At 33.4% G+C, this 21,164-nt stretch overlaps 1 protein-coding gene and 1 non-coding gene across 3 annotated transcripts in view; one reads left to right on the plus strand and one right to left on the minus strand.

Annotated features, from left to right (window-relative positions):
- The window catches only part of GRIN2A (glutamate ionotropic receptor NMDA type subunit 2A), a 208,204-nt gene that overhangs the window by 60,259 nt on the left and 126,781 nt on the right, over positions 1-21,164 (minus strand). For both annotated transcript variants that reach the window (XM_074196374.1, XM_074196373.1), the window contains exons 6-7: positions 17,818-17,943; positions 14,124-14,353 (exon numbers count right to left, since the gene is read on the minus strand). In XM_074196374.1, the coding sequence (XP_074052475.1) occupies positions 14,124-14,353; positions 17,818-17,943 (356 nt within the window). The remainder of the gene's footprint in view (positions 1-14,123; positions 14,354-17,817; positions 17,944-21,164) is intronic.
- LOC141496711 (U6 spliceosomal RNA) lies at positions 9,456-9,566 on the plus strand. Its single transcript, XR_012471114.1, has one exon. It is a non-coding gene; the product is annotated as a U6 spliceosomal RNA (small nuclear RNA).

Consider the following 21,164-nt stretch of genomic DNA (forward strand, 5'->3'; position numbering starts at 1 on the left):
CATGTCATGTAATGATGTGTCATGTCATGTTATATTATGTTATATTATAATATATTATTATGTTATGTTATTATGTTATGTCATGCTTGTTATGTTTGTTATGTTGTTATGTTTATGTTATTTTATGACGTGATATGTTGTGTTATGATATATTTATTATATTACATTTTATCACATTTTATTACATTATATTACATTACATTATATATTAATTATATCATATCATATCATATTATATTGTATTGTATTATTATATTAAATTAAGGATAAGATATCTTCTTTTTTCAACAAATATTTAGCCATTCAAAAAGGTAAGAAACTAGAGCAATTATAATATAATGGTTTCAATATAAAAAATGGAATGAATCTATCTATTTTGTGGTATCATCTTGAAAAATATTGCATTCACTTCAATGATGGTATACCATTATTCAATTTAAGAATTCTTTACTTTAAAACTGCCTTCAGAAATTTTACTGTCACCCAACAAAATGACCAATTTCTACTATTTTATAGGTACATATCATTTTGGAGGACTAAACTCATCTTAAGCAGCCTAGATCAACTACCTAATTCATCAGACTTAAGTTCCAAATATCTCTGGGTTATTTTCAAAAATCAAGTTTACTCTAAATAAGATGGAAGATTTGTCAATATTGAGAAAAAATTTAAAAATTATATTTACTCCTGAAAGCAATGCACAAATTAAAAATGCATTTTGGGCATCTGAATAATTGGATAATTTCTTCAAGTGACAGTTTTGAAGGGTGACACTGTCACTTGGATAGGAAATTTCTGATATTCTGATACATAGTGCATATATAAATATGTATACATTTAAAATATATACATATACATATGTGTGTGTTGTGTGTATGAAGCAGCTGGTTTCATCATATTGCCACCAAAGCAATAAATAACATTTTATATATCACTTTTTCATTTCAACTTTCCAAGTTCATGATGACCATCATAAAACAGTGGCAAATTATACATAAATATCTATTGTAGAAAATTAGGAATGAGTCATTCTATGAAAAATTTGACAAGCTTCTACAAATCTGGTCAAAACATAATTTGATACTATATGCAACTTAGCATAAGAAAGAAGATATAGGGGTAACTAGGTGGCGTAGGGGATAGAGTATTGGCCCTGGAGTTAGGATGGCATGAGTTCAAATCCAGCACCAGATATAATAATTACCTAGCTGTGTGGCCTTGGGCAAGTCACTTAGCCCCACTACCTTACAAAAAAACACACCAAAAAAAAGATATGTTCACATATATAATTTATATTGTAATACATATATGTCAGTGTTTGTATTTGTATATGTGTGCGTGTGTGTGTGTAATTTTACAATAGGAGATGAAAGAACTCAAAAGCTTATACATCACCCAAAATCTCATAGATTTTTCTTTACCATAAATTTTTTAAAAATATGCTCAAACCATTATATTTAATTATGATTAAATACATGCAAGAAATATCCTTGTGGGTTAGATCTTTTTCTTAAAGGAATTGAAATTATGCTGAAGGTTTAACTGGTAGAGGACTAAAGCCAAATTTGTAAATATGGTTTCCTGGTTGTTTGAGTAAAAAAAGTCACAAGGCATTCCAGCTGGACCCTGATGATTGACCAGCAGATCACCATATCAATTCAGAAACTTGAACTCCCTTGTTGAATAGTTTTTCTCTGAAAATCTAAATAAATGTTTTGTTAACTTGGATGTTCTATGTCTCATTTCATTCTAATCTTGATCTTAAAGTACCTAGGGATTATCCTAAAATAATGTCATTCCTAAAATAACAGAAGAATAAATAAAGAAAGAAGACAAAAGAAAAGGGAAGGGGAAAAGGAAAGAAATTTAGGAAGGACAATAGGCAAAAAATGACCAGTTATCTAGATGGGGGGCCATTTCCAAATCAGTTGTCTGTGTATAGTCAGATCATTATCTACTCAAAATAGAGAAAATAATTAATGTTGAATTAAGAGAAAATATCAAGATGATAAAGTTCTAACTAAAAAAGTTCCATGCTTACCTAATTAAATAATGGAGCATGAAAAAGGGATATAGATAAAAGTAAAGATTTATTGATTATGATCACTATCATTACTTAAAGATAATTGACTAAAAAAAAAGTGTGACAATTAAGAGGTCCAAAGCACTCAGAAACTGTCCCAGATGAAAAACATTTGATTTCTTCCTCAAGAAGACAGACTTGGTATCCCAAAGTATAATGAATTTAGAATAAGAGCTCATTTGTAAAATGTTCAGCATAATTGCACATTACAAGCAATATAATTTTACAAAGGAAGATAAGCAGGACAATGGAAAACAAGAACACAGGAAACTTGGAAGACTCAATTAAACTGTTTGATACAAAGAGCATTTTTAATATGAACTTGAAAAGAGAAAAAACAAGTGTGAGATAAAACATCTGCCAGCATTTCAGTTGTAATCTCATTTCATCATTGATAACAATAAAACAAACATACTTTGACTCTAATAATCCTGGAGCCAATATTCTATATGACAATTACATTTAAGAAAATGCAACTTAAAACAGCTAGTAGACCACTATATACACAAACTGGATGCAATGTAAAATTGAAGTACTAAGATGTAGACACTGAAAATTCCAAAAAAATAGGAAAAGGTTATATGACATTATTATTCCCAAAATATCAGTAATTGTATCAAATTTAACCTCAAACAGATATTAGTTGTGTAACCCTGAGCAAGTTAATTTACCCCAGTTTGCTTCAGTTTCCTCAACTGTAAAATGAAGACAATAATAGTACCCATATTATAAGGTTGTTGTGAGGATCACAAAAAGCTCTTAATACAGTCTCTGTCATATAGTTGAGGCTACATAAATGCTTATTCACATCATGATATGGCCACTTTCTATTTACAATATAAATATCCATATACATGCTTTGAGAGTATCATTAATGAAAATAAGAGAAGGGATCACATAGGATTCTATGAATGATTTTCTATAAGAGGCAACATTTTTACACTAACAAAATTAAATAAAAGATAAAGAGAATATATGATCCATCTGCATCTCTTGTTTATCAACAAATGCAAAAAAGCATTTGGAAGAGTAAAATGAGATCTTCAAGACTATACTCAACTATATGCCTTCTACGTAGTTGTTGTTCAGCTGTTCAGTCATGTCTGACTCTTCATTTCCCCATAGACCAGAAAAGATGAGATCCATCTATCTTCTACTATCCTTTGAAGCCTGTCCAAGTTCACATTGTTTCCATGTCATTATCTATCAATTTTATACTTTTCTGTTCCCTTTTCCCTTGGTCCTCGATCTTTCCCAAGATCAGGGTCTTTTTCAATGAGTCCTGTATTCTCATTATGAAACCAAAGTATTCAAGGATTTAAATTTTATATGATATTCAGTTTCAATATTTGACTTTCCTTGAATAATGTTAATTTATTTCTTTATTAAATTCTTGTCCAAGGGACTCTCAAAAGTCTTCACAGAATTCAAAAGCATCGATTATATGGTACTTAGATTACTTTATAGTTCACCACTTACAGCCACACATTGCTACTGAAACAACATTATGGACTTTTGTCAAGAAGATGATGTCTTTGCTTTTCAGTCTGTGCCCATATCTGCCATGACTTTTCTTCCAAGAAACAAGTGTCTTTTCATTCCATGGTTGTTGTCATCATCTGCAGTAATCTTTAAGTCCAAGAACATAAAATCTGACACTGCTTTCATTTCTTCTCCCTCTATTTGTCAGGAAGTGTTAGTACCAGGTGGCAAGTTGTTAGATTTTTTTTGTTTTGTTTGGTTTTGTTTTAAGTTAAGCTCCAAGTCATCTTTTATATTCTCTTCTTTCATCTCATCAAGTGGTTTCTTAATTCTTCTTCACTTTCTCCTATTCATGTAGTTTTATTCAAAACATCATGAAAAATTCCTTGATGAGACAGCACAAATAGCTGTTCAGTGATAGCATTATCTATATGAACTAAAATACAAAATAAGGAAACACATACGCCACAAAGAGTTTACTACTTTCATTGAAGTTATACTGTGAAGTCTATAAGAAAGAAAAAATCCCTTATAGATGATGAGGTCCTCCAAAAATTTCCATTTTGAGATGACACTGTGCTGATGAAATCAAGCCCTAGAATACTAGGACCTTCTCAATAAGTTCCATGGTGTTCAAAATGTATTGACCTCATAAGACACACAGGGAAAAAATAACAAGAAATGAACCCTTTTTGAAATCATATTTATTTCTAATTTTACAAAATCATAGATTCAGGCAAGGAAACATGAGTAAACTGATATTCTCTGGAATTTTGGGGGAAAGGTTTCAAAATAATGAATTTGGTCCAGATTGGTCAGTTAAATTGTATTAGTAAAATAAAATTATTTTAAAAACTTGAAGAAACTAAGTAATCTGACTCCTATAAAAAATGTAAATCAAGGGGCGGCTAGGTGGCATAGTGGATAAAAGACCATCCCTGGAGTCAGGAGTACCTGAGTTCAAATCTGGTCTCAGACACTTAATAATTACCTAGTTATGTGGCCTTGGGCAAGCCACTTAACCCTGTTAGCCTTGCAAAAAAAACCCTAAGAAAAATGTAAATCAATGAATGGTAGAATATTCAGGTTTCCTAGTAGAATTATTTCCTATGGATCAGGCAAAGATGAGGAACCCCCCAAAATATCAATAATAAAGATTCAAGAAGTCATCAAGGGATGGCTAGGGGGTGTAGTGGATAGAGCACCAGCCCTGGAGTCAGGAGTATCTGAGTTCAAATCCTACCTCAGACACTTAATAATTACCTGTGTGGCCTTGGGCAAGTTACTTAACTCCAATTGCCTTGCAAAATCCTAAAAAAAATCATCAAAATATTCTTTATGGATGCAAAAGTCATAGGGTTACCCAAAATACTGATGTCAGAGCTGTAAAGTATAGAATGAATGGAAAAGTAACCCCTTATTGTCTGATTCTTGACATTCACAATCCAGATCATCCAGATCCCTGTGCCTCCTACTACAACTATGCATGACTCACCAGACCTAGAATGATTCTTAAATAGGATCCCATTTCTGGGGACTGTTCATCCTCTGAAACCCTGAAGATGCAGAAACCAGAGTCTTTGGATATTATGATGTACTTTCCTGATACAATGTCACCTACTACCCCCTACATCCCTCCAAAATAATTTATCCTCACCAAAACAAATTTTCCAAGGTGGTCATCACATCTTAAAGTTCTAGTTATAGAATAGCTTGAACTAACTTACTCAATGATAAACTAGAATTTATATGTTACTTTAAAATCTGAAAGATTTTTGCATAATTTATCTCATTTTGATCCTTAAAACAATACTATAAAGTAGTCAATATCATTTTCCCCATTTTTCAGTTGAAGAAACTAAGGCTGAGAGAAGTTCACTAATTTGCCTAGGATTACAGAACTAATAAGTGTCTGAGGGAAAATTATGTACTCAGGTCTTTCAGATTCCAAATGAAGCACTCTTCCTATCCCCCAGACCACCTAGTCAAATCTACCTGAACTAGGAATAAAGCAGGTTTATTATACAAAAAATAAAATCTCCAATAGGAAAGATCTCAAGGTGAAAAAGTAAGATTCAAGGGAATTTGCATCAAGTAGAGAAAATTATGTAAGAAAAGTTAGAGTATGTTAAAGCTAAAAGGGAATTTAGCCATAATCTAGTCCAAGGTCCTCATTCTGTACATGAAGAAACTGAGACACAAAGATACAAATAGATTTGACTAAGGATCAGGCATCAAAGTTCCTTCCAGGAATTTACTACTATATGCAAGCCTCACTTAAAGTATCTGGGTTGGAAAGAAAAGAAAAAAATGAAAACACATTTTAAACATTTTCAATTTAAAATTCAGCACAATTTCAATCTTAATTAAAATTTTCTTTTGAAAATAACTCCTATTAAATTAGATGTATGATTGCCTAATGAAGAGTTGCATCTCAATTTCAGAAAATAGGGCTTCATTGTTCCAGAGAGGCCACCCAAAAGCTTCACCTTTATGTGGAACAGTAAAATACTCTTTTGCATTTATTATTCCTACAAGCAGTGCCCTAATTCATCACTGCTAGTGGTTGAGACCCAAGCCAAGTTTCCTTTAAACAGCATCTGCCTCCTCTGGGGCACAGAGGTAAAGGTTCTCTTCATAAATCTGGTTGTGGGAGCAGCCGTTGGCAATCTCCCAAGACATTTGAAGATGGCCTATTTGACTAAGTGCTTTTCCACTTTAGTCCCCATCTGCTTCAGTTACTATATAGTTTGTTAAATGTTCCTTTCTTTTTCCTCTGCTTTAAATTTTTGTGAGATATGTGTAAAGAAATCTCACTGAAAGAGTCAAGACAATTTTTAGACATATTGGCATTTCCCCCACCTCACTAAATTCAGAAGGCCATTAGAGACATGAAAAGCAAGGTCTCCTCTTCCATTTTTCAAAGATCCCTTAGGTTTAACTGATTTCTGACTTTGTTTCTTTCAGTTGATGTTCACAAAATGATAGAATTTTAGAATAGGAAGGGATTTCAGAGGCTATTTGATGTCTGCACCTCCTGATGACACTTATATAAAAATGCCAAAAAGAATGGAAGAAATCATATCATTTGGTCAGGACAACGCAACACTTTAAGAATTCTGCTATTAACTATTCCTATTGCATTCAGTCAATCAATCTATCTATCAACAAGTATCCATTAAGAACTTAACTTTGTTCTCAACAATGGGAAAATTGCTAGGATACAAAAATGAAAGTTTCTCTTCAAGGAGTTTATATTCTATTCCTCTATGTAGCATATGTGGACCCCTACTAGAAGATGATAAGAAGACAAAATCTCTATGAGCACCTAACATTATTTCTCTAAGGTCTTGTTTGATTGCACTGAAGTAATGAATTCATGGGGTGATCATTTGAATATCTTCCTGTGCACCTGAAGAAAACACATACACATTCAGTAATATATTATCTTACAGTTTGCTTGAAGATGCTCACTTTACCACTTTCATTTCCATTTTCTATATATCCTTTTCTATATATCTTTTTCTCTATTAACATGTTCAGAGGTCTAATTCAGATCTTCATCACCTCTCACCTGAAGTTTCACAATAATCTGCTAATAGGTTTCCTTGCTTCAAATTTTTCCCTAATCCAATTCTCTACTACTCATTGGACAATGACATTTTTCTTAGGCTTCGGTCTGATCATCTTATTACCCTTGCTCACCAGCTTCAATGGATCCCTATTACCTGAAGCATCAAATATAAAATTTCTCTATTTGGTATTTAAAACTTTTCAGAACATGTCTACTTACCATTGCAAGCTTATACTACACTACCCTCTATTCTATGATCCAACTACATCAATTTTCTTGTAATCAGTCAGTAATCAATCTTGTAATCATTCTATCTCTCACTTTTCTACCTTCTTTGCCTTAAGACTTAGTTCAGGAGACCTTCTCCAGTCTCTCCTCCTCTGCCTCCCACATGCTGGTGCCTTTTAGATTACTTTCCAGCTACTCTATATAGTTCTTCAATACTTAGTTATTTATGTGTTGTCTTGTTCATTAGAATGTATATTCATTTAGAACAGAGTCAATGCTTGCCTTTCTTTTTATCTCCAGTACTCTACATAGTTCAAAGTCACAAAGCAATATTTGCTGCTTGTTGATTATATACTTTAATAACCTCTTCCATACCCATTGTTCAGTCATTTGCAATCATGCCCAACTCTTTGTAAACTCATTTGGTATTTTCTTGGCAAAAAGTCCTGGAATGATTTGTCACCTTCCCAGTTCATTCTGCATATGAGAAAATCGAGGAAAACAGGATTAAATGACTTGCCACAGTCACAGGTAGTAGGTGTCTAAGGTCAGATTTGAACTCAGGGAGGTGAGTTTTTCCAGCTCTGTATCCTGCTCTGTATCCACCTAGATGCCCCCTCCATAAGTACAACTTATTCTAAATAGACTAGCATAGCAATTTTATCTCATTAAATTGACTATAAAATAAGACAATTTCCAACTATCATCAACTAGCATGGTAGTATAAGGCTTAAAAAGAACAAAATGTACCTTAAAATCTACCAAGTAAATAATGCTTTCTCTTGGATGGTGCCATGCGCTGGGGCATACTTATGTTTTCCTTTAGAACTTTATTATATATTTAAAAGAAGTTTCAGGTTGTGTGTTATAGATTTGCAATCTATTTAAAGTGCAATGTGCAATCGTTTCTTAAAATTCCACAATATGAAATTGTTTTACATGCAGCATGTTTTTGATCTGAATACTAGATTCCTATCATCTTCAGTCTGTGAAGTAGAAAGAAGTCAAGGGATAGATTGAGTGAATCAGCCCCTGTGGTCTATAAGTATCCCTATGTTTATTGATTAATTTACCTGACTTTCCCAATCACCCCCTACCCACAAAACATCTTAAGACAAATTCTAATTCTAGCCACCCTCAGAATTGGGGAAATTAATGATGGTCTAGACCATTTAGGGAAAGCCACATTGTTTCAATATGTTACTATTTTAATAGGTGTTGAAGGTAAGTTTTCCTTGGTCCCTTTCCAGTTCTTAAACAAAAGGCTGTCAATCAGTCACCAAGTATTTATTAAGCACCCACCATATATTGGGGCATTATGCTAAATGCTGGAAATACAAATCAAGGTAAAATCAGTCCCTATTCTCAAGGATCTCATAGTCTAAAAGGGAGATAACAGCAAACAATTATGTACAAACAATAAATAGGAGATCATTTAAAAAAAAGCATTTGCTTAGAGAGGGATTAGGAAAAGTTCCCATATCAAAACATTTTGCAGAGGATGGAATTTGAGCTAGAAACTGCAGGAAGTCTGGGAACCAGGAATCTGAGATGAGGAAAGAAAACATCCCAGTCATGGATAATAGCCAGAGAAATTGCTTAGAGTCAGGAGATGGCTTACCACGCTCAAGGAAAGACAAGTCAGTATCACAGAGAACATGGAGGGGAATAAAATGTAAGAATATTGGAAAGGTGGAAGAGACCAGGTCATGAAGAGCTTCAAAAGCCAAATAGAAGATTTACTTTTTGTTCTGGAGTTAATACAGAGTCAGTAGAGTTTATTGAATGGAGTAAGAGAGCTGATGGTTAACAAATCTTGAGGAGCCTCAGTTTCCTCACCTGTAAAATGAGATTTTTCACTACATGATCTCTAAGTAGTCTTCCAGTTTTAAGATTCTTTGTTTGGCTACTTTGCCAAGCACTGGGCCTCATTCTAGAAAATCTGAAACTCTTATCTTTTGCCTAACAATATTTGCCTGAAAGACAAAAAGCTCTGAAATGAAATCTCTAGGACTATAAATGAAACACATTGTTAATGGAGTGAATAACGCATAAAAGGCAACAATTACATTTTTAAAATAAACTGGCATGCTCACTTCAGCAGCACATATACTAAAAATTGGAGTGATACAGAGAAGATTAGTATGGCCCTTGCACAAATCGATGAAGCATAAAATAAAACTGGCCAAGAAGATAAGCATAATTAAAGAAATTTTTTTATAAATAATGGAGCCTTGGCCAGAATACATTTCCATCCTTCTCTACAAACTATTTATTTTTCAAACTGCCCATTTGTCTGCATTTGCTATTAGCTGGGAATTTAATGGCAATGACTGTACTTATTTCTAGAGCACTCACCTTCCCCTTTCTACCCATTCTTTCATTCTTATGAGGCACAAAGAGAACAAAATTACATTTTTATTTGTGCAATGCAGTGGGGTCAAGTGACTTGCCCAACATCACACAGCTAGGTAATTATTAAGTATAACAAAATAACTAAACTTATATACCTTTTATTCACAAATCCCAAAAAACCCTGGGAAATTCAATGGCAAAAAGAAATGTTTCATATTTTAAAGTTGAAATATTTATAGCATCACTTTTTAATTATATTTTAATGACTCCAAATATTTTCCCAATTACTTGCAAAGATAATTTTCAACATTCATTCTTTTACAAGCTTTTGAATTCTACATTTTTCTATCACCCACCCTCCCTTCCCATCCCCCTCCCCATAGGAGAAAATAATTTGATAAATGCTATATATGCATAATTATATTTAACATATATCCAGATTAGTCATGTTGTGAAAGAGTTAGAATTAAGGGGGGAAGAAATGAAAGAGAAATAAAACTAAAAACATAAAAGAAGTTTTAAAAAGTGAACATAGTATACTTTGCTTTGTATTTAGAATCCAGAGTTTTTTGGATGTGGATGGCATTTTCCTCAGTTGATCTCTTAGAATTGTCCTTGATCACTGGATTACTGAGAGGAATTGAGTATATCATAACTGATTAACTCCCAGTGTTGCTGTTAGGGTGTACACTGTTCTCCTGGTTCTACTCACTTTACTCAGCATCAGTTCATGCAAGTCTTTCTAGGCTTTTCTGAAGCCTGCCCACTCATGATTTCTTACAGAACAATATGACTGCATAACATTCATATACCAAAACTTGCTCAGCCATTCCCCAATGATTGACATCCCCTCAGTTTTTGATTATTTGCCACTTCATATAGCAGTACTTTTTGTAGTGATAAAAAAAAACACAGGAAATAAAGTAGATGTGCATTAATTGGGGAAATGGCCAAATTAGTTATTACATAAATGTAATTGAATATTACTTTTGGAAGAATTAATATAGAGAGGCATAGGAAGACTGATAAGAACAAAAACAAAAATGAAACAAATAGAACTATGAAAATACTACACAGAGTGATTGCAACAATGGAACATCTAAACAATCAAATTGGAAGGCTGTAAAATTAGAATGATTAAGATAACCCTAAGGAACTAATATGAGAAGGCACTTCCCCTACCCAACTCCACAGTATACCTCCATCTTGCAGAGCTGGGGGAATATCAATGGAAATGGCAGGTAGAAAACAATACAGAATAATGCAAACATTTTCCATGTATTGATTAGGTTAAATTTATTGATCTCTCTCTCTCTCTCTCTTCCCCCACCCCTTTCTCAGAAAAAGAATCTCTGAGATTAGGGATATTTTGGGACATATAGTTGACATAAAAGCCAAAGTTAAAAATAAAATCTATTTTGGGAAGAAAGAGTAACTGGTTTCTGAATACTTGTAGTAAACAATGTTATTCCTGGAGGGTAGATGAAGAAACACACTTACTAGAGTCACTCAGCACTATAGTGAAACACTATACTTAAATGGAATTATTATCATTTTAGATCTTTATTAATTATTATCATTTTAGTTTGTAACAATATAATAAAAACTTATAAAATACTCTTAATGTGACTAAAATAGATAATAAACAGAATTTATTAAACAAGTATTCATTGAGGAAACCACTTGTGTACAGAAATAAAAATAAATTGATTCAATATAGATTTTTATTTCACAGGCCTTCTCAGTTATTAAACTTAGAGGGACACTCAACTTATTTGCTCTATGGATTCCATTGCTTATTTAATGTATCACACATTTAATTAAAAGATCTATCTACTTTCCTATAGCACCTTTGAGCACTGAAGCAGATTTGTTTCCTCATGAGGATGTAGGAAGCATTGTTAGGTGTTTCCTAGTCACATCAGGATAGTTAAGTTATTATGGGTTCTAATTAGTTCTCCCACAAGCTGTAACACTCTCAAACCTGAATCTCAGTGCAAAGGATTTTCTTTTGGCTTGGGACATAAATATTAAGGACAAGATAGGAGAGAGAGAAAAAAGAAGGGAAAGAGATGATAGTTACATAGTACACAAATGTCATATATATATATGTATATGTATATATATATATGTCTGTACATGTATACATCCATGTTATTGTATATGTATGTGTTTATACATATATGCATATTTAAAATAATATTCATCCCTTCTATTTTTTGAACAGATAATCTTTAATTCTTTCTTCCCCAGATTTTCTCTTTATATCCCTTAACATTGCCATTATAACAGAGTAATTGTCTTACTGGTCATTCACTTTTTACTAGCTCTTCATAAACATCTTGCAATTCTTAGCTTTCTGTTCTTTTTTCCACACTCACTTAAGAAAATCTGCTCATACGCCTTCAATTGTCATAGGTTTGCAGGTGTTTACCAGATATGTACTTCCAATTTCTATCTCTTACCTTCTCTTAGAGGCTTAACTAGGTCTCCATCCATTTCCCTATATATTCCCATGGCACTCTACCTTAGCACTTTGCTCAATGTGAGAGCAGTGGATAACTATTGTTGACTAATAGTCATTATCTTTCTATCAAGACCTCTCTGATTCATGTAAATGAGGCATAGATACATCAAGAGCAAAAAGGAATTCTGCAAGATTAGTAAGATTTTATGAAGAGATCCAAATGATCCATACATAATATGCTGCAGACACTGGCAATCCTACAACTATGAAGTTGATGAGTATATAAACCAGTTCATTTTTGTGTCCCAAACCTAAAATTCAAAGATGTAGCAGCCTCATTTTCCTCTTTTCTTCCTTTGCATGAACACTTCTGAATAGCCACTTAAAACTTCACATGCTTTTCCTCTACCATCATTAGATTTTGGTTTGATAGACCCTCAAATAGGTGCTATTGTGCTCACTTTGAATATGCAGAAATTGCAGCTTAGTGAGCAAGGCTAATGATTTGCCCAAGTTTCTCAATGTTCAGGAAAGAATGAGTTCCTGGGGTAATTTGAGAATTTTGTGGTAAACACAACCCACTTCTTCTTTATTCTAAAGAGGAGGGCTTTATTTAGGAAAGAGATAAATATCTAGATCTGGATACATTTAAAGGTAAATAGGAGAGGCCGGAGAGGACCTGTGTCCCACTCCCATGTTTTGTAGATGAGGGAAATGAATTCAAGTAAGGGGAAATGATAGGTTGCAAATGAAGAAATTAATTATAGTTAAAGCCAGTGGGACAATAAATAAGCGCTAGGTTTAGAGTCAGGAAAATCTAAGTTTAAATTCTGCCTCAGACATTAGATGATTAATTCTGAGCAAATGATTCAGCATGTTATAAAATAGGAATAATAACAGCATCTAGGGGCAGCTAGGTGGTGCGGTGGATAAAGCACCGGCCCTGGAGTCAGGAGTAGCTGGGTTCAAATCTGGTCTCAGACACTTAATAATTACCTAGCTGTGTGGCCTTGGGCAAGCCACTTAACCCCATTTGCCTTGCAAAAACCAAAAAAAAAAAAATAGCATCTACCTCCCAGGGTTGTTGTGAGGTTCAACTCAGATAATAATTACAGAACATTTACCATAGTATCTTCAACAAAGCAAGTGCTAGATTTACGTTAATTATTGTTGCTGCTATTATTACTTTGTTGTTGTTTTATTATTATTATTTGTGATTACTGTTGGCATTGTTGTTGTTACAATCCAAATTTCCTGTTTTCCCTAGTTTGATGAATGTTTCTTCCTCTATGTATGTGACCATTTGAGAGATAAAATTGTCATAAGCCAAACTATAGTAGATATTTTACTAATACTCATGAATCATAATCATTGAACAGCTTATATAGATCTCAGAAATTATTTTTAGTGGGGTGGCCTAGTGTTTAGAGCACTGGGTCTAACATCAGGAAGGTTTGAGTTCAAATCTTACCTTATAACCTAATTGCAAATTACATTTTTTAACATTAGTTTCTTCATCTGTAAACTAGGATAAAAATACAAACACCTATTTCTCAGTGTTGTTGTGGGGATCAAATGAAATAACAGGTGTATGTACCTTTTAAACCTTAAAGCCCTATATAAATGTAAGATTGCAATATTATTCCTCTAATTAAAGGCTTATTTTAAGTGAGGGGGGGTGAGAGGAAAGATGATGTACATTTGTCCTGGAAGACTTCAACCCAGGGGATCTTCTTATCTAGGTAAAAAAAAAAAAACTATGATAGCATTACAAATAGCATATCCAGAAAGATATGCACCATTGATGTAACTTACATTGGACTAACTTACTCATATGTCATTACTTTCATATTGCAGCAGCAGAAGTAATTACCTTGGTAAATTGTCATACAAAAAGGAATAGTGTCAGAACATGTCTACTGGAGACCACCTACCTTTTTATCACTTAGGCCAGTCACCTGATCAACAAATTCCTCTTGAATCATGAAGGCAGCCAGGTTGGCAGTGTAACTGGCCAGGAATATGACGGCAAAGAAAGCCCAAACAGACACCATGATTTTGCTGGTGGTCCCTTTTGGGTTCTGAACAGGCACAGAATTATTGAAGACCAGGCCCCAGAGCAACCAAACAGCTTTTCCAATAGTAAAAGAAGGTCCGTGGGGAGCTGAAAATTAATTGGGAAAAAAAAAACAGATCATGAGAATTTTTCAAAATTTTGTAAAAAAATTGTGGGTCAATCTTTCTGCTACTGACAATTCTATAATAACAAATGACAACAAAATAGTTCACCTGGGTCCATGGACAGATTTCAGAGACTTACAAATTTCAATAGAAAAAGCAATTATAGTTTCACAGACCTCTAACTGCAACTCAGCAGTTCTTTAAGAAATTCAAAAAATATTCTAAGAAGAGTTCCATAAGCCTTACCAGATGATTGAAGAATTCCTTCACACACACACACACACACACACACACACACACACACACACACACACACACATACACAGACAAACACACAGACACAATTAAGAATCCCTGTATTAATGGTTAACAATAGCACCAGCATCTAGAATCCTTCTGTGGAAAAAGCTTTGTGTTTGGGTGCTTAGGAAGCTGAGTTTGAAATACAAAGATATGTTCCTGACCATTAGAAATTTATAGAATAGTAAAAAAAAATTTCCTGTAAACATAAAGGGTTGTAATAATAAGCAAAATATGCTATCTCAGTAGAATATAAGATCTTTGAGGGTTGAGACCCATTTCATTTCCACTTTTTGAATACCTGGAATCCAGCACCTTTCTTAGTAGAGTACTGAATTAAATATTTATTAATAAATGTCTATGAAAGGTACAAATGAAATTTCATAAGAATTCAAAGGAAGAAGATATTAGGTTTCATTGGTAGAATGAGGGCAGTTTAAATAACAGGATATAGAATTCAAAAGTAGGCAGTGAATGATAAGTAGGATCTCTACTATCAGGTAAGTATGGCCAAAGTTATTCTAATTTCAGGGAATTTTGTGAGCAATGTCATTGAGGAATGTATGGTATTGACTAATTGGACTATAAAGCATATGAAGGGCAATAATGAGGCACAAGGAGAGAAATAGTAAAGAACCATAAATGCCACACTGGAGAATTTCTGTTTAAATTTGTAGGAATGGGAAGCCACTAAAGTTTTCTAAGTAGAGAAGTGACAGGATGGGGTTGTGCACTAGGAATGATAATCTGAATTAGAGAGGGATGAAAGTAGTTATATGGTTTATGATTCTAATGATATAGAAAAAACAAGAAGAAATAGGCAACCTTCTTTTATTTTAGACTACACAGCTAGATTGCATGGTGGATAGAGTACTGTCCTTGGATTCAGGAGGACAGGATTCAAATCCTGTTTCATACACTTACTAGCTGTGTGACCTTGGGCAAGTCACTTAATCCTGATTGCCTCTCATGCCATCTTCAGTCATCCTGATTCATATATGGTCAGATGACTATGGAAGAGAAAGTGAGGCTGGTGAATTAGTACAGCCCTCCCCTCATTCAAATCCAATTCATGTGCTTGTCATATCACTTCCTGATGTTATGATTTTCAAGAATGAAGGACTACCATCATAGTTTACACATATAATCGATTCCCTACTTTAAAAATAATATTCTTTATGCATTTTTATCATAGCGGATTTTGTTCTTTTCTGTTCTGCAAAGTAAATGAAACAGTATGTGCAACATCTAGGCTTAAAAAGGGAGTAATGCTATGACCTGTTTTAATGATAGATTTAATTTTCATATTAAGGAACCAATCTTCTTAACAAACTGAAGCACTCATTACAAAAATCTTTCTGAGAAGCTGCTTCATTATTCATCCAACACATTCCTATAAGCTTCATGAAACTCAGCTGGGCCATTATTTGGCATGTTAAAGCAAGTATTCCTGGCTATTTCCATCCATCAAGGCTCAAATTTAGAGTGCACATGATGTTAGAGTTAAATGACAATACAATCCTTTCTAAATAGGAACATTAAAAAACAGCAAGAAAAGTCAGTTCTTACATTGCAGAGTTAGAATTCTTTTCAATAATAAATCATAAAGAAATAAATCACCTATCACATAACTTCTTGTCTTTTTTTCCCTATCTATCTGATATTTGCATGTTCCTTTTAAGGGACTAAAGTGTTCCCTACTTAAAGATTTAAGGACAAAACTGATTAGAGAATCTATCAAAATGTATTGAGAGGGAAATATATAGACTATAAAAATTTACATTTTAAGATTTTTCAATTCTATGACCATTTTTTAAGAAAATCATTTTTATATCTCATTTCATAAAGGGGAAAGTATTTTTAAAAAGGATTAATTACAATATTATTAAAGTAAATAAATGTCTGTATATAAGTATGTATTCATGCATATGGTATATCTACAGGTATATATATATATATACATATATATATATATATATATATATTCAACTCAGTCACAATTAGGAGAAATAATCCTCTGAGGTGGCCATATATATTTGAAACTGCAAAATTCAAATGTATACTTCCATAAAAATATGACAATTAGTTTCAGTCCAGTAGAAATATGCAGTGTGAATTCAAATAATGTACCTTCAAGAAATTGTTTGCTGTATTTGTCCATATATGTCAATATCAACACTGATACATATGTATATATTTGGATGTATTCACATACATGTTATACCATAATATATACATATATGCAATATTTGTGTGTTATACATATGTGTCTATATATACATACATTTGTGTATATATGTAGATAGGTGTATATATACACATAGTTGTACATATATAAGTATAAAGGTATGTATACATATATATATATGTGTGTATATATAGCTCTGTGTGTGTATATCTATGTGTGTTTACATGTGTTTCCTTTCTCCCTTTAAAGCCACAGACTTGTAATTCTTCCTGGGGAGGCTGTGGATTGATTTAATGGTGAGATCTGAGCTGCAGTAAGGTTAGAAATGATCAGATCTACACTAAGTCTCACATAGGGAACCTCTAGGTTCTAAGTAGAAAAAAATAGCCAAAGTTGGAAACAGAACAAGTCAAAGTTTTTATGCCAATCAGCAGTGAGACCCAAAAAATGACAAGTATGATTTTAGCCAGGATGACATAGTGAGATCTGGCTTTCAAAAAAAAACAAAACCCAATACTAAAAAACAAACAAAAAGTTATAAAATATATTCTGCTTTTTGATATATTTAAAATATATTTTCACTATCTTAATGATTTCAATTTAATAACCACTGATATCATATTAGAGTGATCTATAGTGCTCCATTTTATTTTTTTTTATTTTTTTAGGTCCAAGGTGACCCATAGGGTTGATCATCATAGGACAGTAAAAACACCACCAACAAGCCATCAAATGTTATAGCTGTAATATACTATAGAGACTAAGGAGAATGTCTTTTCTAATGAGAAAAAGAAAACTTTGCTAAAGGCTAATGGAATAGCACCATCAACAAATAGTGCTCATTAAACATCTACAATTATATTTTAATCCCATGTATGAAGCCCAACAAAAAGAAGAGAAGAAAAGACTACTGAAAAGACTACTGAATAAGTGTTTAGTGTGAAAAAATGAAAGTTTACCTTTCCCTCTGGCTAAGTTCCTGTTATAGCCAACTGGACTGAAGTATTCAAATATGAAAACAGCCATGGCAGACACAATGAGGAGCATCACGAACATCATCACCCACACAGAAGCGCTAAAAGGCTCTGCAGCAAAAGAAGGTGCATGTCAGGTTGGCCTAAAAACTTATTTCTACTAATTTATATAGTCATTAAAATAAACTAGTAAAGAGTAAAGAGAGAAGAGAGAGTAGCATAGTAGCATGTGAACAGGGAACAATTTGGGGAAAATGAGGAGAGAAAGAGAGAGAGAGAGAGAGAGAGAGAGAGAGAGAGAACTTGTTCTACAAGTTAAAGGGGAACTATTAATCTACCCCCATCTCTAGAAATTTTTATACTTGACCTATCTCAGAGTAACAACAATACTGTTATTTTTAACATTTTTCTGGTGCTGGTTGCAAGTTGATTTAAATACAACAGAATGGAGTCCATTATGTACATACCATTTGTACTACAATTCAAGAGAGAAATCTCATATATTTGGTATACAGATTGTATAGATTCCTAACTGAATGACAATTTCCATTAAAATGCTTTCATCTATTCATTTCCAAGTTATGCAAGAATAAAACTGTTGGGTGGATAGCTATTTTAGCTCAAAAGGATGAACAAATAAAGAAAAGTCTAAATATAACTATGTTCTGGAATACAATGAGATACTATACATAAAGTGAAATGAAAACGTGTCTTTATCTGAGTTGAGAATGTGAAAACCAGATATATAAAGTTGTTTTATCAGCAGCATGGAAAAACATGACATCATTGAAAAACTTGTTCTAACAGGGTTCATATTTGGAAGCTCAATGAAAATATTGTAATTACTTTGTCTTATTTTCTCTCTCTCTCTCTCTGTATGTATATGTGTAAAAATAATTTTCATATATGTAAGAATGTGCTATGTATATACAACAGCACAACATATAAATGTGCAGTGTGTATGTGTGTGTGTGTGTGTTATGTGTGTCTTTGTTATTTCTGCTCATTCAAAGTTCCTCATCAGCAAGCATTATTTCAATCAATCTATTTATACCCCCAAAAGGTTAGTAACTAAGACAGTGGCCAATTATTGCTAGTTGGTTGATTGATTGATCATTAAAGCAACCATTACAAGTGAACATTTTCTGTTAGAGAAGAAGGAGGAAAAAGAAGAAGAAAAGTTAGGGGAAGATGAAGTGGAACAGCAGCAAAATCTTAATCCTATCTCTCCTCATTTTCCTTTTGGATCACAAAGAAAAATGTATTCTTACAGACTGGTAGAAAGTTAACATCTCATGAAATTCAGTGAAAAACCATACCGAGTTAATGATTATTCCTTTTTTTTCCTTTTTTTTAGTTTTTTTTTTTTTTTTTTGCAAGGCAATGGGGTTAAGTGGCTTGCCCAAGGCCACACAGCTAGGTAATTATTAAGTATCTGAGGTCGGATTTGAACTCAGGTACTCCTGACTCCAGGGCCAGTGCTCTATCCACTGCACCACCTAGACAATCCTAATGATTATTCCTAATCCCAATTTAGTGAACTCAATATGCAACAACTTAATAAATGAACCTAAAGTAGTTCAAAGGGCATTGGCTGGTTTGAGGTCCCAAGGAGGGATGACGGCAGGTTTTGTGCATGAGTGGAAAAGCAGCAAGAACAAGAACAACAAGAACACTTCAGAGGAAAAGCTCCATGAGTATGAAGAGGCTGTAGCTGAAATTTGTCTTTGCTAAGGCTAATAAGTGAAAAGGATAGCAGAGAACAATAGTATCTTGAGCAAAAAACAATATTATATTCCTGAAACCAGAATAATTTGATGAGGAGAAGAATTAAACAAGAAGAAAGAATAAAAACACAATTAGGAGTTTTAAAATGCATGGATTTTGAGACTGGAAAAATGGAGGTAAATCTCTAAGTCAGACATCAGAGTGACATGGGAGAGCTTTGAGGTGAAGAAATGAAACTACTGGAACACAATAGAATCAAAATTCATTCAGTTAGGCATATATTCCTGAGTCCCCAAAGGATTAGAATGTCTCCTTGTGAAAAACAAACAAGCAAACAAGCAAACAAACATAAAATCTTTCCTTATAGTCTCATTCTCCCGAGATGTCACTGACAGGGAAACCAATATTCTCTTTAAAACACCTGTAGGGAAGAACATCCTCCTCTTTGCCATCTTCACTCATTTTCAAAGGTTTATCTATTACCCTGCATCTCCTTTTTGTTGCTATTTATGGGGTTACCCTATCTCAGTACCCTTGTTACATATACTACTCCCATATCTCTTTCATAAGTTGAAGAATCAAACTAAATCCCCAATTACTGATCTAGAAACCTCTCTCAGATAAAATTATTCCTTTTTTATGTGACAGAATGTGACCCATGAATTATGAGGGAATCACAGAAGGCATAAAAAAGCCAGAGACAAACTAGGAGTGATGGTTGTCTTGCATAACCCCCCCACCAAATATTAATATGATGATTTAAAAAATCATCTGCCCTGACCTACTTACTGATGGGAGAAAATGGTCTGGATCCAGAGTCATACCACAGAAATGATATTGAAAGAATTACTGATGAGGGACCTGAATTCAGGTTCTGGTGACACTTTAACCCATTATTACTGAAATTTAAGGATAAAATCTTTGGAACTCCTTAAAAAAATGGAAATGTCATCAGTAACACCAACCTAGTATTTCAGGAACCCTTGGTTAAAATTTTGTAGTGAAAATAAGTGACTTTATTTGTGAAGGTTTAGGAAGTGAACTAGTAAAGGAATTTTTGGGGGTGGAAGAACAGAAAAAATAATGAGGAACCATGTAAGCAGATTCTGAATGATTCAGCATTTCCAGATGAAACCAGTGAATATAGTCTGACACAGTTCATTACAAGATTCAAAGCATGGAGATAATGACCCCTTATTAAGGGTGGTGCAAAACAAGTGGAAGAAGGGTACAATTTACTGACCAGAAAAATAATATTAGCTATGTTGTTTTAAAAAAAAAAGCCCTCAGGAAATATCTACCTAGATTTTAAGATACAAAAGAAAAGAGTAGAAAGTCTGTTTTTGCTAAATTTGATCAAATGTCCAAAGCCAGAATTTTGCTCATCTTTCTGTTGGCAATGTGTTACCTCTCCTGGGAAGTTAATATATAGGGCAAGAAAGCTTGAATCCAGGTTCAAAATTGTTGATCCTTTTTTATGAGAAAAGCCAACTGAGATTTTTTTCACTTCTCAGAAAAGTGAATTTCAACAAGTAATTTCAATAAGTAAGTTGGCTATGAGGATAGAAGTAAAACAACTTAGTGGACAACTTAGCAAGAGGGAT

Source organism: Macrotis lagotis, chromosome 8 (assembly GCF_037893015.1).
Source record: "Macrotis lagotis isolate mMagLag1 chromosome 8, bilby.v1.9.chrom.fasta, whole genome shotgun sequence".
Classification (NCBI taxonomy): domain Eukaryota; kingdom Metazoa; phylum Chordata; class Mammalia; order Peramelemorphia; family Peramelidae; genus Macrotis; species Macrotis lagotis.